At 40.4% G+C, this 27398-nt stretch overlaps 1 protein-coding gene across 2 annotated transcripts in view; it reads left to right on the top strand.

Annotated features, from left to right (window-relative positions):
* Positions 1 to 27398, top strand: part of GRID1 (glutamate ionotropic receptor delta type subunit 1) — an 854117-nt gene that overhangs the window by 699472 nt on the left and 127247 nt on the right. For both annotated transcript variants that reach the window (XM_083146340.1, XM_083146341.1), the window contains exons 7-8: positions 310 to 471; positions 2713 to 2832. In XM_083146340.1, the coding sequence (XP_083002466.1) occupies positions 310 to 471; positions 2713 to 2832 (282 nt within the window). The remainder of the gene's footprint in view (positions 1 to 309; positions 472 to 2712; positions 2833 to 27398) is intronic.

Here is a 27398-nt window from a genome sequence, read left to right as displayed (position 1 = left end):
TCTTTTTTCTCTTTTCTCTTTCATTTTTGAAAGAAAAAAGTTGAACAGATGTTGAATTTTAAACTGCTTTATTAAATCTAAACATCAACGCGCTGCCCAAATCCACTATATTTTATCTAGTTTTTATGATTTTCTACACAGTACATCTGCCGGACTTTCTTCATTGTGTTTCTGATTTTTTTTCCTTTCACCTGCAGTATTTTACGTGTATGGAGAAAAGTCCAATTCTCTCCATACTAAACTGACAGGTTCTGATGATGAGTAAAAATCTTTGATAAAAAAAAATTAAGCAACTTTTATTGTTTGCAGGTGTCCAACCTATACCTCTATGACAGTGTAATGATGTTGGCAAATGCTTTCCATAGAAAATTGGAAGACAGAAAGTGGCACAGTATGGCAAGTTTGAATTGCATGAGAAAATCAACAAAACCCTGGAATGGGGGAAGATCCATGTTGGATACTATAAAAAAGGTATAAAAAATGAATCAAAAAGTACATTTCCTTGATGGCAATGGAAGGACTTAACCCTAGCACATAAAATTCCCCAAAGAAACACTTGAAATTACTGGCTGCCAAAATGATGTATGTGTTCTAGGGTTAATTTGTCTATAACACAATTTACTCACCGGAAAAACTTTTTCCATCAAAACATTTTCTATATTGGCAATCATGACAATTGGTCTCTATAAATAATGTTGTTTTATTATAGATCAGGACCTTTGATGAGTAGACAGAATATAGGTTCTTTACTACAGTAGGTTCCCTAACACATTTCCCTTACAGCTTGTTTTTTAAACTGAACTATACAACTTCTATCACTTACTTTGGTTTTCAATTTCCTCCCTGTATATACTAACCTACTGGATAATTATAATGATTATGATTTGGTGCCCTGTGCTACAGATATATGTATGTACTGAAGCTCATTTGGTCCTATTGTATGCACCTATGTCATGACACTGGGTCACCGGAGGCTCTATCCGTTGACTATCTTATTTTATTTATTTTTTTGGCACAGATGACACCCACTCCTCTTGTCCCTAACGTCTTCCTTTCCACTCTTGCCAAATATCCCAAGCTGCTTATTGTTGTCCATTGCATTCTCTTCTATTGCCAAACCTCTCTCATTGGCTACATCATATGGGACAGAGGGAAGGTGGAGGTCATATTTGTACTAGTAGGAATAGTAAGGGAGTATAAGTACCTGTGAGGAGACTAGTATTTACTTAATACTGCTCTGTGTCCAGCTATTGTCATATTTGTACTGGTAGGAATAGTAAGGGAGTATAAGTACCTGTGATGAGACTATTATTGACTTAATACTGCTCTGTGACCAGCTGTTTCAGCCTATTATGTCACTGGTCATGGTTCTCCTATAATTACTTTAGATTTCTTGGGCAGAAAAGTTGAGATAATGCATAATGTTCTTTATTTAACTACAGGGTACTCTCTGAACCCATTAATCACTTATTAAAAAAATGCCAGGTGAGTAACCATGACTTTCAAGTTTCAAGGTCAAGGCATTATGAGTCCTGTTGCTGAGCACTGAATGCCAAAACAAGGCTATAAAATGTAGCAGTTTCATTACAGAGTCTTAAATTGAAAGTAAATTACTAGGGATTAGAACAGTGATATAGTCCACCAGTTCAGTTTTGAAAAAAGTCCCCCCACTGGTAAACTAGCAATTCTAATTACTGAGGAACAAAATACCAGGGATCCATCCTCTTCCCCCCCCCAACTACTCTTCTAAGTATTCCTCCAGCTATGTCTACCGAAACCCAAAGTTAACCAATGAGCAGTAAACAAAAGTGGCTGTTATCCACACAATGCCTGATTATCCAACACTGATTTACAAGTTGTGTTTAAGTCTAATGTGTACTGTATTTCCTTATTGTGATAAGGAAATACAATCTATCAGAAAAGCATTTATACATGTGGCACCCAATGATGCATTATCAATAATAAAACAAGATGGAGTAGAACAAAACTCCCAAGTTCCCTAACCATAGCAGACATCATCTTGGCTTACCTCTATTTGGTTAAACACCTGATACCCAGCTTTCACCAAACATTGAATAGCCTACCCAGAGCTAACCTTCATAAATGGGAGAATATTCTCATGCCCAGGTAAATAGCTAAATAACAATGCTTAGTTAATTAAATAAAGTTTATTTTACAGAAAATCAAAGAGCTAAAGTGGTCAGAGACCCTCCCTGCAAATGCATGCACACGCCTGTGTTTTTCCTTTCACTTCCAGAAAACTGGCCGGGTGACACACATAGACACCTTCCAACGGCCAGCGTTTAAAAAAGTAGCATGATTTTTTTGCAGGATGGCTTTGCGCTTACGCACTACGATCCATTCGCCTGTCCAATCGCCTGATCATGTCTGAAAAACCAACCCCTTTCATCACTGTTATCATAAATAATGTTTTCAACGTTTACAGCATTAAATTGCAAAAAACAAAAGATAAAATTGCCATTCAGGTTATTTAATAAAGTACTTAAGAATTTAATTTTTTGGTGCCAGGGTAAAGCTGGTTCCTTTTACCTTTTAGTGTTTTCTCTAAAATATAAGCTTGCTAATTAAATTATGTTTTCACAGAAATTATAGAGGCTAGGCCACAGTTCATAAATTTTGTTATGCAGATAATTACATTTCAATATACCAAAAATGCTGCCTCTAATATTTTTCTAAATCCTATTTCTTCAGGGTCGCATAACAGGATTAACCGGGATTATGGAGTTCAGGGAGGATGGCTCCAATCCTCATGTACAGTTTGAAATTCTTGGAACCAGTTACAGCGAGACATTTGGCAAAGATGTGCGGAGGGTAAATACCATATTATATTATCTTTTCTTAAAAGTAGGGTTCAATGTAATTTAAGCAGCATTTCTGGAAGCTACAATCTTTAATCACACTTACTGAAATCGGAAAGTTACTGAACAAGCATCATCTCTCAACAGAAAAGGAATAAAAAATACAGTTTATACAGTGACAGGTCTGAAAACACTGAATCACCTGCATTTTTCTATTTATTTATTTTTCAAAAAGTACAGATGGAGCAGCTCTCATTTGAGCTCTTCCAGGTGATAGAATCACCGCTGCTGTTTGCCATCCGAGAAAAGGGGGAGCGCTCGCACTAGACGCTTGAAGCCCCGGAGCCCCCTCTAATCCTGCCCATCTCTCTGAAGCAGAGACGGGCAGGGAATCCGCTCCCTGCCGCCATGTTGACGGGGATGCGCAAGCATGTGAGATGCTCGCATGTCCCCTGTCAGATGGAGCGCCTGATTGCCAGCCTACGCCAGCTCAGGGGATCTGGCAAATCCTTAGGCTGGCTGGGAGGCGCTCCATCTGTATTTGCAAGAATTGTTGTTCAGTATAAAAAGAACTTAATTTTTTATATTAAAAAAAATATTAATTTCTGATATTATATATACTAAAAAATAATAATATGATAATAAAATAAAAAAATAATAGATGTTTGCAATAGAGGCCGGTAATGCAATGGACTGCAACTGAGACAAACTGAATAAAAGCCCTGCTTCAGTCCTGCATGCTAGACTGCATATTTTCGCCCTGTGCTGCCCCACTGAAAACACTCTCCCTGCAGGGGCACGTCTGTGTTCTGATGGACCGGCCCAGCGTTTCTATGGGCATGCCCACCCATAGGTGCCGCTTCTGTGGGTGCTCAAAGGCACGAGCACCCACGGAAATTGATGAGCACCCACGGGCCTGAGTCCCGCTGCTGGGCCACCATATTAACTTGCTAATTTGCGGCTGCAGCACCCACATTGCGGGACCCGCCACCTGGAAACAGTATGCCAGCAAGAGTGTATTCTGTCCGCAGAGTACCTGCACTGTGGGAGCATTTATGTATGTGGAACTCTGTTGCCGTAATTTGAATATTGGAGACAACTGTGCTCCATAATATAAATTGGTATTATTTTTTGGCCACACTCCTTCCTCATGAAGCCACTCCTCTATATTTTTGGCTTGAGCACCCACCAGCAAAAACATAAATCGGCACCTACTGTATGTGCCCACCAATTTTGTGGACATGCCCATGAAATGCTGGGTGGACCTGTTGGAATTCTCCCTGCATGTCACTCAGGCAGCGAGTGCCTTGGCGAATTAAAAAATTGCCAAAGGAACTTTATGTGGAGGTTTGCACATGTGCATAATCGCGCATGCGTAGACCCACACCATCGAGGATGGGGCTAACAGTGCAAACCCACAACATTGGGTTTAGCCAATGACCTAACATACTTTGTCACAGCCACCTGCCATCCTAGTTTCCTGTTATGCTACATTATGCTTAGACTGTTTATAATTTGATGACACACTGTGCAACAATTGCCAATTTATCTGGCCAAATATGAATATGTATAAGGGTGTACGTTCCATTCATAAATAGGAGTACATTTTTATATATACACTGTCACTGTGATAGCACGGTTGACCACTGACTTTGACTCTCCATAATCAAACCCTACTTGTCAACTCTCCTGCAAGTTGCAGGAGACTCCCCATTTTAGGGCAGTGTCTCACACCAATGGAGTGGACAGTTCTCCTGTATCCCGCTCACTTTGAAGCAGATGAGGGAATGAGATGGGGAATAAGGGCATTAAATGGAGGTTGGGGACTAATGATACAAATTTGTGTCATTTAGCCTCAGCTCTCCTGTAGTCTTGCAAACCATGTTGCTTTTGGGTGGGGCATAGTGATGAGACAACCCAGCCCGAACCCCAAAAGTGCCATTCCCAGCCTCCTCTCTGAGCTTCTCCCAGAGAGGACATGTAAAGAGTAGGCAAGTATAGAGAAACATGTGTGTCATTAACAAAACACAAAGGGTTTCATTTAGTAGCAATTTTTTTGTATGATATCCACTAAATAAAGTAGATTCCGATTGGTTGCTATGGGCAACATCCCATTTTTAATAAAACTCCCATTTTAGTTAATTTACTAATACAAGTATGTTCGCATTACCATAGGTAATTAAGCAAATAATGTAAGGTAATTAAGCGAATAAAGCAATCTGAAAATATGTAATATTAGTGTTGTACTTTCAGATTTTGGGCCAGATGCAATGCTTTCCGAGTTCCACTTCTGTGCATGATGCCTTGAAAACTCAGACATTTTTTAAAGGAGCCTTGTAAGTGATTGGCCCTTTAAAAATCGCAGAGTACGGCCGGCATCCCGCATGGTCGTTGATATCGGACAACATTACATCTGGCCTCTTGTATGTATAAATGTGGACATTGTGGTGCTTGTGATGCCTGGTTTAAGGTATTCCAGATACAGGCTGTGCAATTGTTGTAAACTATTTGGTCTTTGATAGTGATTAAGACTATTAGGCATATTTACTGTAGGTGTGAATTTTCCAAAAAATCTCACATTTTGGATAATTTCCATCGGTGTCATATTTGTGGTATTCAATTGCTTGAAAACATTTTCTTTCTGAGTATGACTAGTTTTTCAGAAACTCTTTATCTCTAGGAAAAATGTGTGGGATTTGCTTCATAGCCCATAAGACAGCACTCCCCATCTCATGACTAAATAAGCAATTTGAAATTTCCAATAAACTTAATTTGTCCTTAATTGCCCATCTTCTGAAGTGTTGTTGACTTCCTCTGCATCTTGACATGCTGGTCTTCTGCAGCTTCATTGTGTGTGAGTATGTCAGTGTGTGTTAGACTCCTGATGAGGACACTTATGGGATAACTACATCTCCCATAGGTATCCTCACTTCTGAATGGTTGAACAAACAGGTTGAGTACCTAGTGTTCCTTGCATGCTTTTTATTTTTTATTTTTTTGCCCAGTGTGATTTTCAATGCAAAAACCTTCAACTTCTTATTTTAAGTTAAACACCATGGCAATTAAGAAGTAAATAATGATGTCTATCCATCATTTATTTAGTATGTATTTAGTTATTAACAGTTTATTATACAGAGCAGCAAGTTCTGTTGCACTTTACAATTTGAAATAGGGATAAACAAACTGGGTAGTTACACACAGTTAAAAATGGTAGAAGGGACCCTGTTTGCAAGTTCACAATCTTTAATCCATCAATACCATTTTAGCTACTGGTGCTAGCATTGGTCATCACAACCTTGTTAGTTGCATCTCTGTGTAGGTAGCCACAGCATTTATTTTTTAAGTTCATACTCCTATATTAATAGAAATATATCTATTAATATATGAAAATGTAATTTCTTTGTTGCTCACAGCCAAACCATTGAGTCGATTGACTTGACAATTGGCATAACAATAGTTTAGAGGCCATGCTAAATCATAGGCTATGTTGTTGTAGGCCCGGTGCACATGTGGGGCGACCTGTCAGCCAGCGACTTTTTTTTCTCCCACACAAACAACCTTTACCAGTTCACAAAGCAGAGAATCGAATGCTGCAAATACTTATCTAAGGTGTGCACCCATCTATATCCCATTTATATCCTTTGTGACATCTGTGAAAGGGACAGGGGTATTGAGGGGTACATTTAGGGGTGTAACTATGGGTGCTGATATTTGGGGGATTGTGGTAATTAGATGTTTGTCTGTTTGATGGAGGTTTTGAGGTGTGTGTTTAGTGTCAGCGGAGGGGTATTATGGAAATGTGGAGGTTTGTGGTATGGGGCCACCAGGCTACCAAACATATTGAAACCAATGGCTTCTACACAATTGTAATGTATTAATCCCACCTATTTTGGTGTTGGTTCTGCCTACATTTGGGGCCTGATTCTTGTTGGCTCGGTAAGCATCGAATATCGCTGCTTAGCGAGCACTGAGATTCCTCCCGCTGCCCGTCTGAGCGCCCGCTCCCCTGCCGCCGAATCCACTCGGTACCATTCTGACAACGACAGCATGTTCAGATGATCGAAGTTATCGTTAACAATCTGCGGGAGTTTGCTTCGTTATATAGTAGTTACACACTGACCAATATGCACAATGATATCATTAACAATATCTTTATTTTGCATATCATAAAGTGTGTACCCAGCTTAAGTCTGAAATTGCTTGCCACAGAATATGGTAGCTAAACATAGTCTATCAAAATAAATATACTGTATCATGTCCACTAATTGCTGGTAATTCGAGAAAGTCTGCAGCCATAAATTAACATTGAGATTCTGTCCGAGACAACTATTCATAACAGCTGACAGACCTCTTAATGCATATAACTGTACTTGAAAGAGACTTCACATTACAAGGAAATCCTAGGAGATGTTGAGATCTGTATTAGAAAATCTGTTGACACGGTAATGGTACGTTGAGCTTTTTAGCACTGCAATCTGGCAGATTACTCGCAGCTGCAGGAACTATTCTGCCATCCAGGATGATAATTCACATTACTGGAGAAACAACTCCAATGCGCATATACCGTATGGCTCAGACCCATCTATGTAGACTACTTATGGAGAAGATCTGTGTGCTGGCAGTCGCGTGTCCATTCCCATGCTGCAATGAAGGAACAGGCTAGTTTAAACATATGTCTTTTAACTTCTTTCAGATCTTCACCGTAAAAAAGGTAAACCGTAATATTGTTTTTTTTTTTTTAGAAAATTACTTTAAACTTCATTAAGATATCGGCATACAAAATCCCCTTTTCATTTAATTTTTATTTGATTACAAACTTGCTGGAGCAACACTGGATACTCCAACAAGTTAGTATTATATATTTATATGCGGGTACTCCTTTGCTGATGTATACTTGAAAAGGGATACATAAGGGTGCATACGGGTGACCGGCGGTGGGGATGCTTGTGGTCAGCCCTAACTTCTGTACCCTGCTACCTAAATCTAACTCCCACGCACCACAGCCTAACTCTGTATCCCACCTTTCTAAGTGGCTCCTCCTTCCCTTCAGCTTAACCCAAACCCCACAAAAACCTAATAATACATGAAGTTGTTGTAGCTTACTATCTTATGTACAGTATGCTGTAGACTACAACATTTATTGTTAGATATACAGTAGGCCAAAATGTTATAAGCTCCAATTAGCTTGTCCTGACCTTATACAGCAAGATTTAAAATGGCAATTCCTCTTAATTCCAGGATTTATTTTTCTTTAAACAAATTGCAAATTTAAATCTATTTCAAATGGGTGTATACAATTAAGTGCATTTCTTCGACTAGTCCGAAAAAATTACACTCTTTGCTGTTTTTAGGTCGAATTTAGATTCGACCTATTCAATCAAAGTGTTGATTTTTTTTAACCTTTTGAGTGTCAACATTGCTGTGAAAGATCCTTGAAATATCCGCTAAAAATGCCAGCGTCGCTCACAGCGACTGTTCTTAGTATAAATAAATACATATACAGCCAAGTCAATTAATTGAAGCTTAGTTAAATATTGCACCCTAAAAAAGAACAGTCGCTGTGAGTGACTGTGGCATTTTTAGCAGAGATTTTGAGGATCTCTCACAGCAACGTTGACACTCAAGAGGTTAATAGTAAAAAAAAAACAGTCAAGGTAAAAAAATCCGTGATCCTTCGAATTACTCACCGATCCATGTGTTTTTACTGAACTTGCATCTGTCGCCTGTTTTTTATTCAATGTTCACGAATACCAATTTGACCTAAAAAATAAAAATGAAATAGTGGGTAAAAACGTACGCAGAGATGGGGCTGGCTTCATGTTTGCAGGGCTGGCATTTTAAAAGCCAGCCCGCCATCACGCCAGCCCCGCCAGGGGAAGCGCGTGCACGAGCCGCTCGTGCGCCCCCTGGGAAACGGAGCCTTCCTCCGGTCCCCATCGCCGCCCCCCTAACCCTGAAGCGGAGATGGGCAGGGACACGCAGCGTCCATGCCGTCTCCCTGAAGCGGAGATGGGCAGGGACACGCAGCGTCCATGCCAGCGCTCGCCACGGTGGAGGGTCTGGCGTGCCCCGGCCAAGGATGGCAGGGGCTCCATCTGTAACTGAAAACTAAAGTCCATTTTATTTTGGCTAGTCAAAAAAAGACTTAATTGAATACCCCCATAATCTCAAAAAAAGCTTTTTTTATGTTTTTAACAGCATGTATTTGTTTTACCGCCAAACAGATCATTAATTGCAAAAAATGCTATTTTGTTCTGTTAAAACAATGACATGGTAGCAGTAGATTTTACCTTAAAAGTTCTAGTAATATATTTCACAGATGGAAAAATATGCTTTTCCTGGAATTGATTTGCTTGCTGAACTTGTTAGAAAAAAATCGTTTTGCTCACCCTGTGGTAATAATAAAATGATTCTCACAGGGAGAAAAGGCAGCATTGCCTATTTGTATTTGGTAAATAGCACATACTGGGAATTTTATAGGCAATACAATGCGTCTTAATGAAAATAGGAGAGACTAATATTTTAGAACATGGTTTCCAAATAACTTTACTGACTGTTTTTTTATAGCTGAAATTGGCTGTGTTACTCCCTACTTACTCAATTGAAGCCTATAATTTTCCTTATCTGCCATAAATGTCTATATTTTGACAGTTTTATTATAAATAAGTAGATTACTGTACAAAGCCAAGACGTTCCTTTGTTTCTTTCATTACTATGTTTATACGCAGTAATGCTTGGACAATTTCTTTGCAATCTAGAACACACATTTTACTTAAAACTTGGATTTTCATATTTTTTTAAACGTTTGTCCCTTTGAAATGGCAAACCCTGTGCACCCAGCTATAACACTAGCGTGTAAAAATGTCTCCTGAAATATTTCCCATCCTAATGGAAAGTAGAAAAAAAATGAATTTATAAATATTTGAAGTTTCGCATTATTATTTAATTCCCTTAGACATTAGGGCTAAAAGTCCAAAATTATAATTTTTCACTTGAAAAGCAGGATCATTATTTAATCAAAAACAAGGTGCTATCATGTTGGAAAATTTGCTTTAACCTGACAGCATACATCATGTATTCATGTGGAATGCACTGAAAACTCATGTTCCGTCTGTCAAGGACCATAACAAGGTGCAGAATGAATATTAATGGTGGTTATTACTCCAGCGTTTCATAAGTGTAGTACAGTGGCAAATAATTTTTAAGTTATTTTCCCTACTGAAAAATGTCCTGGTTCTTTAGAAAACTTAACAATGCAAGTGTGCATTAGATGAGACAAGTAAGCATTTTAGGTATTATACATTTTATTTAAAAAATGTGTGTGTACATACATATAGATATCTATCTATCTATCTATCTATATATATATATATATATATATATATATATATATATATATATATATAAAATACAAAAAAGATATATATATATATATATTTATATATCTATGTTACGCATATTAAGCACTGATTTGTGGTGATTTCACTTACCTATTACACTAGAGAGAGTGCTATTTTCTCATTACTTTATATATATATATATAGAGAGAGAGAGAGAGAGATAGATATATCTATATATAGATCTATATAGCTATATATATATATATCTATTAAAAAGTAATGAGAAAATAGCACTCTCTAGTGTAATAGGTAAGTGAAATCACCACAAATCAGTGCTTAGTATGCGTACCATGTGAAAATAAATATAGTGCTCATATATCAAAACACATATGGTGACCCTTTGCGGACTGTTTTACCAGGATCTCCCTGGATGGTGTCAATTTGGACCTTCCAAATGGTCCTCAAGCAAGTTCACACGGTGCCTTCCACGAATTTATTGATATCTGTAGACTCCCATGTGTATCCAACCTTGGGAAACCATGAGAATAAGAGGCGGCACTCAGTCTGTCTAATGGATCACATCAAGCTTTCATGCATTTATTAATACACCTTTGAACAACCCATTTGAGTGCCGCCTCTTATTCTCATGGTTTCCCAATGTTGGATATAAACCTCTGTGAGGTGAAGAGGTCTCTCAACTGAGACCAAATTACTCCTGTGTGTGCTAAAAGATGTCATAACAGATAAAGCAATTTTTGCAGGGACACTGATCTGTTTCAAACTTGCTGTATATGGAGAGAGGGAACTGTAAAGACAGAAATTGGAAGTAAGCACAGATAGAGTAGGGTGCAGAGTTTGGTGGTTGAAAACGGTAACCTGGACCAGCAATAGGTTTTCACTCTAGGCAAAACTTCAAGTTACTGCTCACACCAACCACAAATCAATACAATATTTCCAGAAACCCAGCTAAAAAGTGTGTAGGTGGCATCTTAGAAGTTCAACTCTAGCAATTTGCAATAAGTTCAGCAATGATGCATCTCTTGTAGTCAAAAATTATGTTTAATGGTCGAGCCAACCCTGTAAGTTGCTGTAAGCAAGGCTTACAGGGTCGAGCCAACCCTAGAAGCCTGTCCAGCTGTCACTGCTTAAGAATGTGGGCAAACTTCTGAGGGTTGATGAAGTACTGCATACTCCCATAAAACCAGTAGAAGAAAGAGGAGTTCTGCAAGTAATTGTAATCAGGTGACACAAATGAATGAACTAGAGCTGTATACTGTACTATATAACTATAGTGTATTAAAATATATCATCTTGTCTACAGACAATAAAAACAGCAACATAAATAAAACATTTGATATGTAATTAAAAATTAGGAAACCATTAGATAATGAGCTACTATCTAAGTCCACATAGAAACCACCTCACTCTGGCCCTTATTCTGATTGAGTCAGACCGCTATGTGTGCGCTTGGACAGCCGATGTTTGGTGTTTGTGCAGGGGCGATTCTGCGCATGTGTGAATGCCTCGCGTGTCCGAACACGGTGTGAATTCCGTGCAGAAAATGATCGGTCGGACCCATCCGAGCAGGGGGTGGAGAAGGGCATGAAGGGCTGTTTTGGCTCATTACCATATGATAAGCCCCACGATTAATGGGCATTCCCATGAAAACGCTGGGTGTACATATGGTAATGCAGCCGTGACGCACATGTGGGAGGCGGACAGCTGACATAGCCGGATGTCATCTGCCCTCCCATATCCCTGCTTTCATATGGAAAAATGTCTGAGTGGTCTGGAGCACTCAGTGCTGGCTGACTGCTCAGTCCATCATTCCATGGCTGGCGACCATCCTAGGATGGGGGAGGTTCCAACAGATGGAGGAGTTCACATGAAACATCCACTCCCTGTCCGTTCACTTGGTGTCTTAACGCATTCGGACGGTGTAAGCAATCCGTACGGTAGGCGGGGTTAAGAACACTCGGTTCCTGTCCGAAATACGCATCTGTCCAAATCAACTAGAATAAGGGCCTCTGTGTGGCTCATGGCTCATGGTCCACTTCAGTGTGCACTGGGGCATGAAGGGCCCACTGGGGGAATGCAGTGGTAGGGGTCCATGATTAGGGTTGTGGCCAGTCTCTAATGGGGGTGTGGCCAGCCTCAAAAATTGGTTTAACTTACCATTAGTAAATAATGCTAGTGCATACATTATAATGTAGCAGATTTTTAACAGCAATGCACTGCACAAAATACAATGCACTGCACAAAATACACAATAGTAACGTATATAATTTGACTGCACAGGCTGGAACCTAATCCCTAGCAGAAAAATTGAGGCCTTCCCAGGGGGTTCCCCTGTACCCCTGCAGGCCAGTCAAACCCTGGTCCACTTTAATACAAAATGGACGAAGGAGATATGTTGTCTGTGTGTGGCATTTGGGAGACACACAGGCCGCAGACAGCAGTTCAGGATCATGTGCAAGTGGAAATAACCTCACCTTTAGAGTAACATGATTTGAAGTCCTTAAGAAATCAGCCTCCTGGGTTGTACTGTGTCAGGGAAGGCACTCTAGGTAATTGTCACAAATACAGCAAGTGGGAATAGCAATCACCTTAGGTGTGATACGTGAATATCACCTCAGAAGTTTCTACGCATTAATAATCACCAATCTATATAATCACGGACCTTTTTTAATTTTAACTACAGAATCTTCAGTCTATGTACTAAAATGACCCGGATAGAGGCTGTGAGAACCAATTACTCACTAGATGCATATTGGGCATACATTTTCACTACATATTATACATTTTCTAAAGATGACTCCAAGAACAATGACACTACACAAATACACAGTGTCACTTACCAGAGTCAGACGCCTTCATAGCTGTAATGCATTGCATACCATCTTCTTAACCAGCAAGGTTTTCTCACAAGACAATTAAATTGAGATTATATACCAGCTTCAGGTTCATTTATTTGTGTCACTTGATTGCAAGTAACTAGCCCCAGTGCCCTGTATAAACATAAAACCAAGTCCAGCAAAGAATGGCACTCCAGAGGCATTTTTTGTGAAATAAGAAAGAAAATTGTATTAGAAATCCGAACAATCAAAGGAACCATAACTGATTTAGGGGGAGATTCTCTAAGCTAAAAATGCGGTAAAAACCCCGTTATCTGGGTTTTTACCGCATTTTGGGATGCTGTGGCGGGGGGCATCGCCAGAAAAATCTGGCGATGCCCCATAGAAGCCAATGGGCTTCTACCGCATCCCACTGCTGCCCGGCAACGACCCCCCGCCGCCCCGCACGGACCCCCACCACCCCGCATCGCCCCCTCACCTGTGTCCGGGCAGCACAGAGCTGTGCTGCCCAGACCTGTGACCTCCTCCCTGCACTGATCCTCTTCCGAGTGCAGGGAGGAGGAGAGCCCGGCGCAGCAGCAGCAGCGCCGGGTGTGGGGGGGAGGGGGGAGCCGCCGGGACCTGCTGTGACCCAGCGACTCTCCCCGCAAATGACAGCTCTTAACGCAAGAGCTGTCCTTTGCTATAATTATCGCATATGTTAGAACATATGCTATAATTATAATTGCGATGGGCGGCGAAGGGGGGGCGGAGATTCTTAGAGAATCTCCCCCTTAATGAGCCATTTGCAGTTTCACTGTACCTGCCGTGTGTACTTACATGTGCATGGCTTAATCGTAAATGAAATGGCTAAAATATTTTTGTGCGTCAACTTTTGCCCTGAAACGGAAAAGATTTGGTAATAGAATGTAAATCATGTTACATATAGATATATTCATTGAATAAACTGTAGTATGAAATCACATTCCATAGGCTGGTACTGTAAATCAAAAGTGAACTGGAAGATTGTATATATTATCTATAGATATTTGTATGCAAACTGGTAAATTTACACTTAAAAAAAAAAACTAAATTATCAAACCAAAGGGTTTTGCTATACGTTTTATGTTACATAGTTTGTGTATTCTGATCATCTCTGGCATTAATGTATTTGATTTATCTTTGATTGCCTGTAATAAAAAAAATAATCATTTTTTTAGATGTTTTATCTTGTGTCTGAGATTCACTAAAATTAATGTTACTGGAGAAATCTTCATGTAGTATTTGATATTGATTTTTTAGACGCTGTATTGCTCCCTTAGAAAGGAATTTCTACATTTTTTTTATGTGGTTTTAATAATAAGCCACCAAATTGTTTGGTTCTTTTATTTGTTTGACTGTTTACAAGCTGTGACAAGAGTGTATTCAATAAAATAAAATGTTTTATTTGGATGTGAAAGCTAACAGCTCAATCACTAGCTGCTAACAATAAAACAATTTGTAATGTTTTCTAGACTCAATTGTTTTTCTAACTTCTTTACAGTGACTCACCTTTTACCATACTACAGTATGTAGTTCAGTTGCTGACAGATGGAATACCAATTGTGAGACTCCCCACAACCAAATGCAGATGGACAATATACACACACACACACACACACACACACCGACAATTAAAATACAGAGAACATCAAAAAATAAACAAGTAAAACACAGAAAGGAAGAAAACACTGACACAACCACAATGCCAACAGCGAAAATAATGATAAAAATAATAATTTTTCATGATATTTTCTCAAAAACCGACTTATTCATACTTTACCATCCCAGTGCATTTTGCCGAACGCAGTGAGGCATTGTGCCCGAAGCACGGCCAGTGCAACGAGCCATGTGAGGGGACCATGTGGCGTCCATGTTGACATTAAAACTGTGTCTGTATTTTAACATGTTTGACATTACGATCATGCTGGTATATTGACTGTTGGCATTTCAACATTCGGTATTATGTATATATCAGGATATTGACAATAAAGGGGTATTTATACCCTGCCGGTATAATAGTGTCGGTGAAGTAATCGTCAGAAATTCAGTTGTTGGTAAATTATACTGATCCCCATACTACATAGGCAGGTATGTATTTTTCAGATGTAAAGCAGTAGGTCTGACCCATAAGCACCAAAAGGAAATGCAGACTCAACTTAGGCCACACCCTTCCATGTGGTGACACCATGATTCCTCTATAGCAGGCATTCCCAACCACGGTCCTCAAGGCACACCAACAGTGCAGGTTTTGTAGATATCAAGGCTTGAGCACAGGTGACTTAATTAGTATCTGAGGGATTCTGATTAAACCATCTGTGCTGAAGCCTGGATATCACTAAAACCTGCACTGTTCGTGTGCCTTGAGGACCGTGGTTGGGAATGCCTGCTCTATAGTGACCATGAACCAGGTGCTGCAGGGTGACATTGTCACCCTGTCTTCTATACAAGAGAAGGAGCCAGCAGTGCAGTCTGGGGTGGGGGGCAGCTGTGTATCTCCCGAGATGCTGGGCATGCCCCCAGAGTGTGGTAAATGGAACAGATCCCATGAGGTCATGCCCCTATAATCTCAAATGATATCCAAAGAGGACTTCCTGTGATGCCACGCCTATTCCCATCTATGAGCTATGCCTCCTTTTCAGACCGGGGATAATAGCCGCTAATAGCCGCACTGGGTGGCACCAATAAGTGCTCTGTTCATGCAATGCAGAAAAATGGAACATTAATATTACCAGTTTCTGAAAAGAACCCTTATTTTTGGTAGTGCCAAGCTCCAATTTCACAGGCCAAGCCCTTTTAGAACTTGTTTAGGGGGACAATGGTAATCAGGAGATACTCTTTAGTTTTTAGTTTTTTAAAGGATATTAATATGCAAAGATGTAATAAAACCTTTAATTTTTAATTTAATTCAGTTGAAATAGATTTGTGGTTTGGCACAGTACCATTTGTTTAATATTCATGATTATTGCCAATGGTGTGCATTATATTAAACATTATGCATTATATATATATATATATATATATATATATCATCAAGAACACAGCACTCAATCCACTTGAAAAACTTGTAGTTTTAATAGCAAAAGCAAAGTTTATATTCATGAAGATACTTCATGTATTGAAACGTTGCTTTTGCTATTAAAACTACAAGTTTCAAGTGGATGGAGTGCTGTGTTCTCAATGCTGTATACCTCTCTATTACAGGCACCCTCCCTGTAAATCTGTCTAAGTGGCCAGTTTCAGGACGGTGCCGCTGCAGGTCCATGCCCATCTCCACTTCAGGGAGACTGGAAGGGATGGGGGGACGGCGGGGCAGAGAGTGGCACTGGGGGAGGCGGCGGTGGAGGAGGCGGGGACCCGTAGCCAGCTCTGTAGCCATGGGGCGCGCAACTGTATATATGTTTGGAGGGTCTTATTATGTTTTTTCTACTTCAGCCAGCACTTTAGTGAGGTTCGTCTTGGTGTAACCAATTTTCAACTTTTGACTGAAGTGAGAGAATTTTTAAGTCTTATACACACTAAAAGATATTGTGAACAATATTGCTCAGAAATGGTCCTCTGACCAATACTGTTCACAATATTGTCTAGTGTGTACACTCAATATCATTATCGATGCGTGTTCCTGAGCATCAGTAACTATAATGGATGTCTTCTGAACATGCAGGTTAATTTGGCTATATATATATATATATATATATATATATATATATATATATATATATATATATATATATATATATATATATATATATGTTTAGTGGGTCCCGTGACATGACTGAACGATATTGTTCACTGATATCATTCAGTGTGTAAACGCAAAATTGGGACCCGGGGCCAATATTGTTAATAATATTGGTCACGGCCCCTATCATTTAGTGTGTATGGACCGGGCCGGATTAGGGGGAGGCTCAGGGGGTCAATACCCCTGGGCCCCCGTCTATCTATGGCCCCCTGTGGTCAGCATGTATTTCAATAAAGGTTTTGTGAATGGGAGTGGGGTAGTGCTGCAGCTTCACCTATCTGCCAATGTGATAATGGTTCGTGGTGCTGAGCATTAGGAGCCAAGGTACACTGACTGCACAAGTGTGCAATGCGTTACTGGGAGTTTACCCATGAGACTTTGCACAAGAGGTCAGATGCTGAGAAGCTTGTCCTGAGCTCTAAATGATGGAGCTCATCACATGCTTTTTAGGTTCATGGAAGATAGCAGCGGCAGTGGCCTCCTCATGGAAGGGTTTTTAATCAAAGGCAATGCTGAACCTCTGAGGTTTCCGACAGAGTACTGTACAGAGGGACAAACACAGGCTTTATATATTATAAATCCCCCACCCTGCAGTTACCCATTGACCAAGTTTATACTGCCTTTACTCTGTGTTTTGACAGTGTAATATTCTCCCATGCAGTTTGCAGGCAGGTCAAGAACAAGTTTGCAGAAAAGCTCTTGTTTTTGTCTAAACAATCTGCTTTTGTAAATGCAACTAATGCATTTAATTTTAGAGACCTACAAAACTACCACAATCATATAATATTCTTTGGTCTTGATCTCGCAAGCTTCTTTGTGGTCATTCATGTGCTAGAGTGTTTACTCAATGACTGTCATATACCCTGACTTGGAGAACTATGCTCACGCTATGGGTTCAATTTAAAGTAATATACATTAAACAAAGCATTGCTATGATAACATACACATCCTACTTGCATGACAGTAGTGCTCCACAAAGCCTAGAACACTTTGCTAAAACATGAAGGCTGTTATGGGTCCCCATTGCCAACAATAAGTATTGTATCACTTCTGCCATCTGGCCTTTTTCCAGGAACAGCGATAAGCTTAGTTTACTGTAGTTTGATACATTTTGATTGGCAATAATAAACACTTTTCAGCATCAGAAATGAGTGCTAAAGGGCTTATGACTTACATGTACCAGGGCAAGTGTTCCGACTAAACCTGCTGATCACCATTCTGCCACCTTAGATGATCAAGACATCACTCATATCTCTTTTCTACTGAAGTCCCGGGTCTGATCTAGGATTTGTAACAGCATTCCAAACTTGGTCAGACCCGAGACAGCCCCATTTCCACCGCGGTTCAGTGCCGGTGCTGGGATCTGAAGTCATCTCCTTGCATCAGGAGAGCAGTTCCCCATCCTAAAACCTTGCTGTATCCACTGATCTAAATCCTGGGGTGCTGCACATTCAGGTGCTATAACCTGGGATGCTTAGGTCAGTAGAAAAGGGGTATCAGTAACCGAGCTAAGAAAAACTCCTCTCACATAGATAAATATATTATATAAAAAAGACAGAGAAGCCAGTTTGAAATGTAAATGTTACCAGATTATTATACAGTGATCTGTCAACACTTCATCACCACTCATAAAATGCAGGCCAAAAATAGTGCTGATGCTCTACTGAGTGTGTGGGCACCACCAGTCCCATCTGTCAATGGCACTTATGGTATTTGGTGAGGGAGAATGAAATAAATTCAGAGAAGAACTAGGCAATTAGACAATTTTGGGACTTATATTTCACAGTTCTCTAGCAATCTATGATCTACACTTCAGTGATGCTACAAAATCTCCAGCAGAGGGCAGTGTCCATAAATTGTAGCTGAAACCTGTATCTAGTTTCTGCATGCTCAGTTTGATTCATGTAAACTTTATCAAATAGAAGCATGTGTATTATTATCACAATTCCGCCTGAATAGAATATAAGAAGAGATCCATCAATCTATGAAAAATACATATATATGGAAATATGTACTTATATTTTAAATAGAGCTTGTATTCACAGCCCTATATCTTATTCAAATATAAATGATAGTACATGCTTGACATGTTTCCTTGTGAGAGCAGGATGCAGTTATAATCCCGGTGGTCGGAATCCCGGCGTTCAAAATCCTGACGTTCAAAATACTGACGCCGGAATCCCGACACTTTCTCCCTCTGTGGGTGTCCACGACACCCATAGAGGGAGAATAAATTAGTGTGCCGAGCGTAGCGAGGCACTGGGCCCGCTGCGTGGCGAGCGCAGCAAGCCCGCAAAGGGAGGCAATCCACGTCCCCCCCTTGTTAGGATTCCGGCGTCGGGATTTTGTATCAATCCCGTGAGAGCTGATCAATATTATTTAAATTAAACGAATGGCCTTGAACTGTTTATATACGTTACAAAGCAGGAAATTGAAAATGTAAAATTCCTCATTTGCCTGTTTCTCATATAAAGAGTTTTATATAAACAGATCTTTATTCTAATAAACTACCACACTATATTTGTAGAGGTATGCACAACCAAGGGGACTATGCTGCAGCCAGATCAGTCTGATACATGCAGAAATGCACAAGATTAATCCATACTTACATACTTTTGAAAGCTAGTTTCAGGGAGATTATAATTAGTAATATAATTTTGCACAGTGCCCCATTGAGGGGATGTATCATGCTAAACCCAAAGGGTGTGTCTAGTTCCATATATGTACTTGCTAAAGTGCTGGGAAATGGTGCTGATAAGTCAATGTAAATGTATATATCTCTCATTCCTTTTTTACCCAAAATTGTAACAGTGTAATGTGGGCTAGGTGAAATGAGGGAGATTGCTAGACTTATGAGGGTGAGAGGGAGATTGCTACTATTTCAGGGAGTCTCCAGAACTCAGGAGGGTAGGCAACTATGGGTTAATCTAGAATGAAGTGCTGGCGTTGGAAGGGTTTCTGGGAAACAGGAATCTCTGCCATAAGAAGGCACTTTGGTACTTATGTAGTAACTGGGCTGCCGATTTTGAAATCGGGTCCATCGCATCGCACCCGACCATATCGCATGCGATGCGATGCGATGCGATGGACCCGATTTTTCCATAGGATTCAATGTTAAAATGGACTGAGTTCATTTTAACATGGAATTCAATGGGAAAAGGGGTCCTTTTCATACCCCTACTATCCAAGTGGGCATGGAGTTGGATATAAACCTGTGGCGAGCGTAGCGAGCCACCGAGCCCGAAGCGTGGCGAGCGTAGCGAGCCCCGCAAGGGGACACAGAATACCGTCCCCTCACGGGGCTCGCTTCGCTCGCCACGCTTCGGGCTCGATGGCTCGCTACGCTCGCCACAGGTTTATATCTAACTCCATGCCCACTTGGATAGTAAGGGTATGAAAAGGACCCCTTTTTCCCATTGAATTCCATGTTAAAATGGACTCAGTCCATTTTAACATTGAATCCTATGGAAAAATCGGGTCATCGCATTGCATCGCATGCGATATGGTCGTATGCGATGCGATGCGATATCGCATCGCATCACATCTGATTGTATGCCTTAACTTAAGGCATACAATCAAAAAATCGGCAGCCCAGATACTACATAAGTTCCGGCACTTTTACTATAGAAAATAGGATAGCTTCTGTATTATCCAAACTGCCACCATAGAGATTGTGATGTGATCAGTGAAGCAATGCATTTTTTAAATATGTAAATGGATAGTGATTACAATTTTATTATAAACATTACATATATTTATTAAATGTGCCCATTTGTAAACTGTAGTGTCCGTACAGATTGCTCACACTGGGGCAGATGTATTAAATCCATTCCCAACTGTCATTTTCAAACACAGCTGATTGGCTGGTGCATTATCACCTTTCACTTTATCTCCACCTTATCTCCAGTTTATCTCTTCCAGTTTAAGCCTGGGCTTAATACATCTGCCCCATTGTTTGAATTGATTTGAAACCGCAACCCTCACTCTGGGCCACATGCATCTTCAAAAAGTGATAAAATGGAGAGTGATAAACAGCCAGCCTATCAGCTCCTGCCTGTCATTTTTCAAACCCAGCCTGTAACATGACAGGCTGGAGCTGATTGGCTGGCTGTTTATCACTCTCCATTTTATCACTTTGCGAAGTTTGATATATCTGCCCCTAACAGTGCTCAGTTAGAGGTTTGCCATTCACAGAAAGAAAAATGATAATCATACTAAAATACTAAACACTATAAACATTTATCACATTTGTACTTGCACAAATGTACAACAGCTACATTATTTCTTAAAGTCAGAGTGTATCATTTATAGGCCCTAATACAAAAAGTCTTATTTAGACATCCACATATTTGAAGATTTTCATACCCCAAGAAGGTGTTAATGCTTAGGCTATTAGATTAGCTTTGACATCACCATTATCCAGATCTACTGTATGCTTAATGCACTACTGTATGTACCAGTAATTGCTCATTTGTGTAAACTTGAAACATGGCTCAAGTAAATACCACTATAATTAATATATAATTACTCAATTCTTAATGAGCAGGATAAGCACTTAAAAATAGTTTCTGTATTAATCGTATCATTTGTTCATGATGCTGTAGCTCTGCTGAACAATTAGTATTTAGCCGTAATTTGAAACTCTTATTTCCTCTGATGCGCTTGTTATGTAATTATCTATTTTGGTTTGGCATATTTCTAATTCAAAATATTGTCTATGATATTGTGATAATGACATGAATATCATATTTACTACATGTCCTTTTTACGTAAGTGTGCTTTAAATTAATCAATATACATGATTAAAGTGAACTGTTTTGTGCGTGTGTGTGTGTGTGTGTGTATGTCCCACGAGCCTGCTTCTAGCTATGTTTTGGTTACCTAGCTATTTGGCCGGGTAGCTAGTCCAGCATTGGTCTCTCTGGTCCTTAACACAAGAGCAGTTACTTATACTTACGCCCAAGCACTTACCAGCTAATCCGTCAAACCCACACTTGTTTACTAGTACCTGTGCTGTGTGTGCAGGGATATGTGAGGGATTTCCCCTGTCTTTAACATGAGTCCCACAGAAAGCATTATTCTCTTTCATAAGTGGCTGGAACAGATTACCCATTTTGTAACATACCCTTCATTAGTTTTGCCAAACAATGTGAATTGGATCTTGCAGGGAGCGCACATATAAGGGAGCGAGATCTACTTTTTATTAATCTGTCTCCTGATGTATGTTCCACGTCTACTGTATTTGAAACAAATTTTTCACCAGTGTGTCCACAGCTGCCATCTCCTTTACACTTTTTTCCCTTTCTCCACTGTTGGCTATGTGAATCTTTTCTGGGCATCAACTATGGGTTCCCTCTGGAGCCCTTGACATGTGTTGCAGTGCTAAATATTGGTCTATTCCCTTGGAAAGGTTCTCACAAGACTGTGGGGGAAATTTACTAAGATGTGTATTCTACTTCACATGTGATGTTGCTATGGCCAACCAATCAGATCCTGTCTATTTTCTCGAGGGTGCTAAATAAATAAGAAGTAGATTCTGATTGGTTGCCCACAGCAACATCACATGTGAAGTAGAATACACATCTTAGTAAATTTCCCCCTGTATGTCCACTAACAGCACTGACCTCTGTAAGCTTTACTCAAGCCCAAAGTTATTAAAGTTAACTGTTAGAATCTCCAAAATACAGTGAGAAGTATTGATTTCTGACTGCAACCAGTCCTTGAGCACTTAAGAGAGTTCTTTAAGCTCTGAACAAACTAATTTACCTTTTAATAAAACACCATTTATGTAAGCAATGAGCTTTCCCCGGTCTAGTAACTCCTATCTGGGCCTGTAACCCATTTTTTTACCTGATAGGCTTCTTATCAGCAACAAATCAATAGAGTCCCACTGAGCTTCACCGCTTAAAACTTTATTGCTCACCTCACTTGAACAAACACCAGTGCTAAAAATGAATCCCGTAGGCCAGACTTCTGAGCGGACGTGGGTGCGGTGAGCTCCGCTTAAATCCTGCCAAAATATCCTGCATCAAGGACCGCAGACCTTCTGCCTCTCCCCGCCTACCCTCCGGAGCCTTCCCTGCTTCTCCTATGTTGCCGGAGGCTCCCCTGCGGTCCACATAAACTGTGGCAGCTGCTTGCGGCTGCGGTGTTGTACACTGCGGCCGCCATCTTGGATCCATTTGCTCCGACGACCTCAGTTTACAGCCCTGTGTACCGGGCGCGGCGGCAGAGCAGGGAGCTGAATCCACTGCTGTTCGGTCCTATTGTCCACAGATACTTCCTGCGGTGGACTGTGAGGGGGTGAGCGCTGTGAGGGTCCTGCCCTGCCGTGCGGATCCGCTGCATCGCCTGTCCCTGCTGCCGGCCACAGCACACTCAGGAGGCCAGGTGTCGAGGTGATCTGCGGTTGGAGCTACGGGTGTCATCTTGCCTCCACACTGAGCCGTGCTCCGATCAGGTGAGCTCCTGTGGGCAAGACGCCAACTGTTCTGAATATTACACAGCCTATCTACTACCCGGGAGACCAGCCACGAGTGAGTCCCCGCTGGGTGCTGCTGGAGGGGGGAGGCCGCGGACATCTTGGCCTGGAGGTAGCCACTGTGGCTAAAACCATTTTAAAATCCTTGTGCACATGAACCTGAGACTGCCTGGCTCCTCTTATCTACATAACAGTAGTGCACATACTATCCCCTGCAGTCAGAGCATCTGGCCCATTTAATCGAGATATCTGACCCTTCTCCTCTGATTATTCTCCTGTTGGACCCTATACAAGCCACTGACCTAACTATATATAAATCTATACACCTGGCGACTTGCTAGCCGTCGCCCTTTCATTCCTGTGTGGCTATTTTGAAGAATATCTTTATCTGCTGAGTGTTTCACAAGATCATGGAATTCTACACTCAAAAAATACTCTTGGCGATACATGCCTCTACTACCAGGCTTTTAAGCAAGTTTGATGATGTTCAATGTGGTGGCCTGTCTCCTGTTCGTACCCCTGATGATGTGGTGGAGACTGCGGAGATTGTGGAGAGCGGCCTCCCCATATCCACTAAATATGTGGCCTCAAGCATCCATTCTACAGATGAGACAGTGGTGTCATCGCTTCTGTGCCCCTTGTCAACAGGCTCCGTATATATACCTGCATATTTCAAGGTGGCTGCAAACATTTTGGAACACCTATCCCAGTATTCTCGGTTTACATGTTTCTTATACTTACCTGCATGTTTTTTGATGGTTGAAGTGCTCCTGGATCATCCGGCCCAGTGTTCTCTGCTCCTCGGTGCATATCCTGGGACTTACAGGGGAAGGACTATTTTATGGTTGGCTTTCTGTGCGAGGAAGGCCTGGCCAGATTAACATTTCATTTTATTGTACCCATTATGTTGGTTCAATCTATGTTCCTTACATGGGCTGAACTGTTTCATTATTTCTTGCTATTGTGTTCCTTGCCATTTGTTTGATATTTTGCGGTCGTCGGCATGTATATATATATATATATGTGTGTATGCTTATGCCTGCATGTCTGCAGATAATATCCTTCGACAAGTTAACTGTCCCCAGCCGGTCCATTTCTAGCATATTTCTACAGATGTCGATAAATGTTCTTTAAGTCCTGTTTGTTGTGCGGGTATATATATATATATCCTGTTTTCTTTATGATATATAACTATCACCTTTTATCCCTAATATTGTATGGGATGGGTTCACTCTTATACTGTAATTATGATGCCGCATCCTAGTTGTATTAATCAACAATTATCGAGACACTGCCCCAACTAGCCCATTTGTCCTTTATCCGATTGTGTGTGTGTGGGGGGGGGGGGGGGTTTATAATAATATATAGATCTTAGTGTAGTTGGGTGGGTAGGATGGATGGGGGGTAAGCTAGGTTTTTCTGGTAGTTTAGCTAATATGTAGCTATAGACCACTAACTTACTCCTATAGTCCATAGTAGGTAGGAATGGGTAGAGGGGTAGTACAGTTGCAGGGCTCCAGGTACACCTAAGTTGGGTATGGGTAGTACAGGGTGGGGGGTTATGTGGGGGGTTTGCTTTGGGGTTTTGGGAGGTTTTTTTTTCTTTTTTATTAATGTTAGTTGGTTATTTAAGCACAGACAGTAGGATTTCTTGTTAGCTGATAACTTTATGATGTAGATCGATGGTGCTTGATGATGCGCTATGCAATGTGTACATGTGTGTGTGCCTCCTTATACCCCTTCACTTCCGGGAACCTGGATGGCGCCTTCAGGTTCTTAACTTAATGAATATCTATATCCTGAGGTGGTGGCACTCATCCTATGTATGGATCATATATGTTATGTGCATGTACACATATTTTTCATTTTATATACTCTTGTATATATATTTACCTTGTGTGATGATTTATACCTCCTGTATGCACCTACTGGTCTTTTTGATACACTGCTGCCTGTAATTTTGTCTTGTTGTTTTGTTTGTTTATTTTTTTTTTTTATTTTTTTTTGCTAAAAACAATAAAAATTACTCAATTAAAAATGAATCCCGTATCTTTCAGGTCACACACAACCAGCACTGGAAAACACTGCTTTAAGAATAAGATGCATGTTAATATAAAAAGTTGCATAAAATGACACCTGACACTACTGAGTCAGAGCATGGCATGAAAATAAGAACTGTTTAATGCAGGGATGGGGAACCTTTGGCCCTCCAACTGTTGCTGAACTACACATCCCAGCATGCACCGCTACAGTTTTGCTATTTTGCCATGCTAAAACTGTAGCAAAGCATTCTGGGATGTGTATTTCAACAGCTGGAGGGCCAAAGGTTCCCCATCCCTGGTTTAATGCATAAGGAAGCTAGATGACACATCGGTAGTTTACACAGCATCAAATTTTCTTAGACTGTAGCACACTTTGCGTAACATTATACTTGTAGAACTATAAGTACCAGAATGTTTCACAGTTGATCCTCTGTGCACCACTTTAACCTGCTTAAACTACACAGATTCAAACCTTTTTTTAATTCGGAAGCCGCAAACTGGGAGATTATTAACCTAATCTCTGCTGCTTCAATTTCACAAGCACTTTCCACATTTGCAATACATTTTCTATTTTAAACAGCACGTCACAGAAAATGTAAAGGTTTGTAAGACTCACCACCCTGGATCTGTTGGCTAGATAAACAGCGGGATCCGACTGTCCTTTACAAATCCCATAATGACCCCACTTGTGACAAACAGTAATAATTGAGTATCCACACAGACATCTTGCTAAACAAGCATGGTGTATTTATTCTGGATTGTCAGAATGGCACAGAGAGCAATAGTTGTAATTGCAGCCATCAAATTCATAAGGTATTCCATGTGCCTTGACCATGCTTCTAGGTATACATGGGTCACCTATGTAGTCCAGCATGGGACAACCCACTCCCAACACAAGACCAGTTACTTATACCTCATCCCATAAACAGTCCATGTCCTAAAGACGGGCTATATGCCTGACATGGCGTAGTCTATTGCAAATATATCTTTTTTTAGTTCACTAGTCCCAGAATGACGCCTATTCCTTTGTTCTATAGTTTTAGGGGCATAGTCCCCTATAGGCGAGCACCTGTGCCAGTATAGAGTGTGTGTGTGTGTGTGTGTATGTATGTATGTATATATATATATATATATATATATATATATATATAGTTATATATATATAAATATAGATATATATATATCTATATATATATATCTATATTTATATATATATATCTATATATACAGGAAATATAGAGAGCGCTATCACCACCTTGTACAATTCACACCAATATTACTGGTATATAATACAGTGACCCAATGCAATTAAAACCAGAATGCTTTATTAGAAGATCCACATCTGGACATTGTTTCCATTTCGGAATACGACATCAATAACCCGACGCGTTTCGTCTTGAAAAAGACTTCATCAGGGGTTTAACACTAAATATAAGATAGGAACATATCAAAAGCGTATGCACTGTCCGAAACCTTCTATTAAACACCTGCAGGGTGTAATACGTAGTAAGCTGTTGGCTGTCGTAACTTGACCAACCTTTGGGTAAATTCTGGATCTCAGAAATCCAATAATAAGATGGAAGTGTCCACGAATATATAGGGTGCCTGCGGCCTTCTTGGTGCACCTATTTTTGGTGTGTATGTATGATGTCTTAATCAATACAGGACCACCCCATTTCTGAAGTGCTGACGACCATATCTGAGTTGTACTGACGTTCGAATCCACAATATCGGATGCTCAGTCGAGAGGTAGATAAAATGCGTGTGGGTGTAAGCTGTAAACAGCTCAGTTTCTGGTAGTGGCAGAAAAGTGCAAACTGAACTGGCTGCAGGTACGTATATATATATATAGATGGTATTGATCAGGCGGCATGCTTGGATTCTTAGAGAAAAATCTTGCAGTTTAATATCAATCCAACATGTTTCGGGCTTTTGCCCGTCCTCAGGGATCAAATCCATACACACTGTGAACAAAATTTATACTGTGCACTACAAGACAAAAACGTTGTGACCTGAATGATCTTAACCATTCCCACTTTTCAAAATCCATTAAACCATTCCTCTCTTTCCTGGTCCACCCTAATGCAGTGATCTCACTGTG

The sequence above is a fragment of the Crinia signifera genome, chromosome 6, assembly GCF_055691185.1.
Source record: "Crinia signifera chromosome 6, ASM5569118v1, whole genome shotgun sequence".
In the NCBI taxonomy this organism is placed as follows: domain Eukaryota; kingdom Metazoa; phylum Chordata; class Amphibia; order Anura; family Myobatrachidae; genus Crinia; species Crinia signifera.
Note: the sequence above shows the minus strand (reverse complement) of the source record. Positions and strands in the feature narration are given on the sequence as shown.